The sequence below is a fragment of the Oncorhynchus gorbuscha genome, linkage group LG08 (genome assembly GCF_021184085.1).
Source record: "Oncorhynchus gorbuscha isolate QuinsamMale2020 ecotype Even-year linkage group LG08, OgorEven_v1.0, whole genome shotgun sequence".
Lineage (NCBI taxonomy): Eukaryota > Metazoa > Chordata > Actinopteri > Salmoniformes > Salmonidae > Oncorhynchus > Oncorhynchus gorbuscha.
The window spans coordinates 76,428,259-76,435,158 of record NC_060180.1 but is presented as its reverse complement, the minus strand read 5'-3'; the positions used below and the strand labels follow the sequence as shown (position 1 = coordinate 76,435,158).

The window sequence follows — 6,900 nt, the reverse complement described above, 5'->3', positions numbered from 1 at the left end:
AGCCACTACAGTAGTGAGTCATTTAGCAGACTCTCTTATCTAGAGCCACTACAGTAGTGAGTCATTTAACAGACTCTCTTATCCAGAGCCACTACAGTAGTGAGTCATCTAGCAGACTCTCTTATCTAGAGCCACTACAGTAGTGAGTCATTTAACAGACTCTCTTATCTAGAGCCACTACAGTAGTGAGTCATCTAGCAGACTCTCTTATCTAGAGCCACTACAGTAGTGAGTCATCTAGCAGACTCTCTTATCTAGAGCCACTACAGTAGTGAGTCATTTAACAGACTCTCTTATCTAGAGCCACTACAGTAGTGAGTCATCTAGCAGACTCTCTTATCTAGAGCCACTACAGTAGTGAGTCATCTAGCAGACTCTTATCTAGAGCCACTAAAGTAGTGAGTCATTTAACAGACTCTCTTATCTAGAGTCACTACAGTAGTGAGTCATCTAGCAGACTCTCGTATCTAGAGCCACTACAGTAGTGAGTCATTTAACAGACTCTCTTATCTAGAGCCACTACAGTAGTGAGTCATCTAGCAGACTCTCTTATCTAGAGCCACTACAGTAGTGAGTCATCGAGCAGACTCTCTTATCTAGAGCCACTACAGTAGTGAGTCATTTAACAGACTCTCTTATCTAGAGCCACTACAGTAGTGAGTCATCTAACAGACTCTCTTATCTAGAGCCACTACAGTAGTGAGTCATTTAACAGACTCTCTTATCTAGAGCCACTACAGTAGTGAGTCATTTAACAGACTCTCTTATCTAGAGCCACTACAGTAGTGAGTCATTTAGCAGACTCTCTTATCTAGAGCCACTACAGTAGTGAGTCATTTAGCAGACTCTCTTATCTAGAGCCACTACAGTAGTGAGTCATTTAACAGACTCTCTTATCCAGAGTCACTACAGTAGTGAGTCATCTAGCAGACTCTCTTATCTAGAGCCACTACAGTAGTGAGTCATTTAACAGACTCTCTTATCTAGAGCCACTACAGTAGTGAGTCATCTAGCAGACTCTCTTATCTAGAGCCACTACAGTAGTGAGTCATCTAGCAGACTCTCTTATCTAGAGCCACTACAGTAGTGAGTCATTTAACAGACTCTCTTATCTAGAGCCACTACAGTAGTGAGTCATCTAGCAGACTCTCTTATCTAGAGCCACTACAGTAGTGAGTCATCTAGCAGACTCTCTTATCCAGAGCCACTACAGTAGTGAGTCATCTAGCAGACTCTCTTATCTAGAGCCACTACAGTAGTGAGTCATTTAGCAAACTCTCTTATCTAGAGCCGCTACAATATTGAGTCATTTAGCAGACTCTCTTATCTAGAGCCACTACAGTAGTGAGTCATTTAACAGACTCTCTTATCTAGAGCCACTACAGTAGTGAGTCATTTAACAGACTCTCTTATCTAGAGCCTCTGTACGTGGGCACACGGTCTGATTATTCACCTCGTCGGCTCTGGGATTAAACGCTAGTCTACCTGGGATTAACTGTTAGTCTACCTGAGATTAACCACAAGGATACCTGGGATTAACCGTTAGTCTACCTGGGATGAACCGCAATGCTACTTGGGATGAACTGCTAGTCTACCTGGGATTAACTGTTAGTCTACCTGAGATTAACCACAATGCTACCTAGGATTAACCACTAGGCTACCTGGGATTAACCGCTAGGCTACCTGGGATTAACCGTTAGTCTACCCGGGATTAACCGCTAGTCTACCTGAGATTAACCACTAGTCTACCTGAGATTAACCACTAGTCTACCTGGGATTAACTGCTAGTCTACCTGAGATTAACCACAAGGCTACCTGGGATTAACCGTTAGTCTACCTTGGATGAACCGCAATGCTACCTGGGATGAACCGCAATGCTACCTGGGATGAACCGCAATGCTACCTGGGATGAACTGCAATGCTATCTGGGATGAACCGCTAGGCTACCTGGGATGAACTGCAATGCTACCTGTAATGAACCGCTAGTCTACCTTTTTATTTTAATTTTTTTATTTCACCTTTATTTAACCAGGTAGGCAAGTTGAGAACAAGTTCTCATTTACAATTGCGACCTGGCCAAGATAAAGCAAAGCAGTTCGACAGATACAACGACACAGAGTTACACATGGAGTAAAACAAACATACTGTCAATAATACAGTATAAACAAGTCTATATACAATGTGAGCAAATGAGATGAGAAGGGAGGTAAAGGCAAAAAAGGCCATGGTGGCAAAGTAAATACAATATAGCAAGTAAAACACTGGAATGGTAGTTTTGCAATGGAAGAATGTGCAAAGTAGAAATAAAAATAATGGGGTGCAAAGGAGCAAAATAAATAAATGGGATCAACCGCTAGGCTACCTGGGATGAGCCGCAATGCTACCTGGGTTGAACCGCTAGTCTACCTGGGATTAACCGCTAGGCTACCTGGGATTAACCTCTAGGCTACCTGGGATTAACCGCTAGGCTACCTGGGATGAACCGCTAGGCTACCTGGGATTAATTGTTAGTCTACCTGATATTAACCGCAAGTGTACCTGGGATTAACCATTAGTTTACCTGGGATGAACCGCTAGGCTACCTGGGATGAACCGCTAGTCTACCTGGGATTAAGCACTAGTCTACCTGGGATTAACCGCTAGTCTACCTGGGATTAACCACTTGTCTACCTGGGATTAACCACTAGTCTACCTGGGATTAACCACCTGGGATTAACCACTCTACCTGGGATTAACCACTAGTCTACCTGGGATTAACCGCTAGTCTACCTGGGATTAACCACTAGTCTACCTGGGATTAACCGCTAGTCTACCTGGGATTAACCGCTAGGCTACCTGGGATTAACCACTAGTCTACCTGGGATTAACCACTAGTCTACCCGGGATTAACCACTAGTCTACCTGGGATTAATCACTAGTCTACCCGGGATTAACCGCTTGTCTACCTGCATGTTCTCTTCTTTTCTCTCCTTCTCTTCTCTCCTCCTCCAGGTCCTACCTGGACATGCTGAAGGTCATCACGTTTAGCTACCTGTTCTGGTTCGTCCTCACCATCATCTTCATCACCGGCACCACCCGTATCAGTATCTTCTGTTTGGGCTATATAGTGGGATGTTTCTACTTCCTGCTGTTCGGTGGGGAGCTGCTGCTCAAACCAATCAAAAAGATCCTCCACTACTGGGACTTCCTGATTGCCTATAACGTGTTTGTGATCACCATGAAGAACATCCTGTCTGTGAGTAGGACACACACACACCTACACACAGACACACACACACCTACACACACACACACACACCTACACACACACACACACACACACACACACACACACACACACACACACACACACACACACACACACACACACACACACACACACACACACACACACACACACACACACACACACACACACACACACACACACACACACACACACACACACACACACACACACACACACACACACACACACACACACACACACACACACACACACACACACACACACACACACACACACACACACACACACACACACACACACACACACACACACACACACACACACACACACACACACACACACACACACACACACACACCTACACACACACACACACACACACACACACACACACACACACACACACACACACACACACACACACACACACACACACACACACACACACACACACACACACACACACACACACACACACACACACACACACAGTAGGACATACGATTCCACTTTAAACGACTCATAAAGTCTTCATAAGCACTACATAGATGCTTCACAAATCATAAGAACTGTCATACTTACTGAGATGGTGATATGAAAAGGACCTTCCGTCCGGAAGTTTGACATAATGTGGCATAAAGCCTTTCTGCTTCCATTTATCTGAAGTAGTGCACTTTAAATGGAACAGGGGGAGTGAGATACAGCATCTGATATCTTGTCTCCGTGTTCAGATCCTGGCCTGTGGTTACATCAATGTCCTGGTGGTCAACAACTGTTGGCTGATCCAGCTCCTCAGTCTGGCCTGCACCATCAAGGAGTATAAGATCGTCACCAACAGAGACTTCACACGTAAGACTCTTACTTTCATGAAGCAATGAAACCATGTTTTATGACCGTGAGGAAATGGTGTTACTGAAGGTGCTCCATCTTCTTCATCCGTCTTTCTCCATCTGCTCCATCTGTCTTCTCCATCCATCTGCTCCATCTGTCTTCTCCATCTGCTCCATCTGTCATCTCCATCCATCTCTCCCTCTGTCTTCTCCATCCATCTGCTCCATCTGTCTTCTCCATCCAACTTCTCCATCTGCTCCATCTGTCTTCTCCATTTTCTCCATCTGCTCCATCTGTCATCTCCATCTGTCATCTCCATCTATCTTCTCCATCCGTCTTCTCCATCTGTCTTCTCCATCTGCTCCATCCCATCTTCTCCATCTGTCTTCTCCATCTGCTCCATCCCATCTTCTCCATCTATCTCCTCTCAATCTGTCTTCTCCATCCATCTTCTCCATCTGTCTTCTCCACCTGTCGTCTCCATCCGTCTTTCCCATCTGTCTGCTCCATCTGCTCCATCTGTCTTCTACACCCATCTTCTCCACCTGTCTTCTCCAACCGTCTCCTCCATCTGTATTCTCCATCTGTCTTCTCCATCTGCTCCATCTGTCTGCTCTACCTGTTTTCTCAATCTGCTCCATCTATCTGATCCATCTGTCTTCTCATCTGCTCCAACTGTCTGCTCCATCCATCTGCTCCATCTGTCTGCTCTGTCTGTCCTGTCCATCTGTATTCTCCATCTGCTTCATCTGTCTGCTCCATCTTTCTTCGCCATCCATCTGCTCCACCTGTCTTCTACATCCATCTTCTCCGTCTGAACCCTCTGCCTGCTCCATCCGTCTGCCCCATCTGTCTTCTCCATCGGCTCCAACTGTCTGCTCCATCTGTCTACTCCATCTGTCTTATGCATCCATCTGCTCCATCTGTCTTCTCCATCTGTCTTATGCATCCATCTGCTCCATCTGTCTTCTCCATCTGTCTTCTCCATCCATCTGCTCCATCTGTCTTCTATATCCATATTCTCTATCTGTCTTCTCCATCTGTCTTCTCCATTCATATTTTCCATCTGTCTTCTCCCTTCATCTTTTCCATCTGTCTTCTCCCTCTGTTCCACTTGTCTGCTACATCTGGCTTCTACATCTGGCTTCTCCATCTGTTCCATCTGTCTGCTCCATCTATATTCTCCATCTATCTTTTCCATCCATCTTATCCATCTTCTCCATCCACGTGCTCCACCTGTCTTCTCCATCTTTCCCATCTGTCTTCTCCATCCATCTTCTCCATCTATATTCTCCATCTATCTTTTCCATCTGATCCATCTTCTCCATCCACGTACTCCACCTGTCTTCTCCATCTGCTCCATCTGTCTGCTCCATCTGTTTGCTCCATCCTCTCCATCTGTTTGCTCCATCTGTCTTTTCCATCCTCTCCATCTGTTTTCTCTGTCCTCTCTGTCCATCTGCTTCATCCGTCTTCTCCATCCATCTTCTCTGTCTGTCTTCTCCATCTGCTCCATCTGTCTTCTCCATCCATCTTCTCCATCTGTCTTTTCCATCTGTCTTCTCCATCCATGTGCTCCACCTGTCTTCTCCATCCATCTGCTCCATCCATCTTATCCATCTTCTCCATCCACCGGCTCCACCTGTCTTCTCCATCTTCCACATCTGTCTTCTCCATCCACCTTCTCCATCTATATTCTCCATCTATCTTTTCCATCTGATCCATCTTCTCCATCCACGTACTCCACCTGTCTTCTCCATCTGCTCCATCTGTCTGCTCCATCTGTCTGTTCCATCCTCTCCATATGTTTTCTCTGTCCTCTCCGTCCATCTGCTCCATCCGTTTCTCCATCCGTCTTCTCCATCCATCTACTCCATCTGTCTTCTATATCCATCTTCTCCATCTGTCCTCTCCATCTGTCCCCTCCATCTGCTCCATCTGTCTTTTCCATCTGTCTTCTCCATCCATCTGCTCCATCTGTCTTTTCCATCTGTCTTTTCCATCTGTTTTTTCCATCTCCCTTCTCCAACCATCTGCTCCATCTGTCCCCTCCATCTGCTCCATCTGTCTTTTCCATCTCTCTTCTCCAACCATCTGCTCCATCTGTCCTCTCCATCTGTCCCCTCCATCTGCTCCATCTGTCTTTTCCATCTCTCTTCTCCAACCATCTGCTCCATCTGTCTTCTATATCCATCTTCTCCATCTGTCTTCTCCATCCATCTGTTCCATCTGTCTTCTCCATCCATCTTCTCCATCTGACTTCTCCATCTGTCTTCTCCATCCGTCTTCTCCATCCGTCTTCTCCATCCATCTTCTCCATCCGTCTTCTCCATCTACTCCATGTGTCTGCTGGTTGTGCATTCTATGTCTGTCTGTCTGTCCGTGGCGTCTATAGCTGCGGACGGTGGTAAGAAGTGTGATCTGCCCAGCGACGAGGCTGGGATCATCTGGGACAGTATCTGCTTTGCCTTCCTGCTGTTGCAGAGACGCGTCTTCATGAGTTACTACTTCCTCCATGTGGTGGCTGACATCAGGGCCTCACAGATACTGGCCTCCAGGTATAAGCTTACTGTGTGTGTGTCTTCATTAAGCTAATCCTTTCTAAGCTTTGTGTCCAAACTACCTCCGTTATACCAGCTAACTCTTTGTATCTGTTACCCTGCTGTGGTACTGTGATGTCATCATGTATCTGTTGTTACCCTGCTGTGGTACTGTGATGTCATCATGTATCTGTGATGTCATCATGTATCTGTTCTTACCCTGCTGTGGTACTGTGATGTCATCATGTATCTGTTGTTACCCTGCTGTAGTACTGTGAT

The 6,900-nt window shown here is 45.9% G+C and overlaps 1 protein-coding gene across 1 annotated transcript in view; it reads left to right on the top strand.

Annotated features, from left to right (window-relative positions):
* The window catches only part of LOC124040701 (piezo-type mechanosensitive ion channel component 2-like), a 202,099-nt gene that overhangs the window by 109,557 nt on the left and 85,642 nt on the right, over positions 1 to 6,900 (top strand). The window contains exons 26-28 of the mRNA XM_046357776.1: positions 2,992 to 3,235; positions 3,982 to 4,099; positions 6,477 to 6,639. Of these exons, the coding sequence (XP_046213732.1) occupies positions 2,992 to 3,235; positions 3,982 to 4,099; positions 6,477 to 6,639 (525 nt within the window). The remainder of the gene's footprint in view (positions 1 to 2,991; positions 3,236 to 3,981; positions 4,100 to 6,476; positions 6,640 to 6,900) is intronic.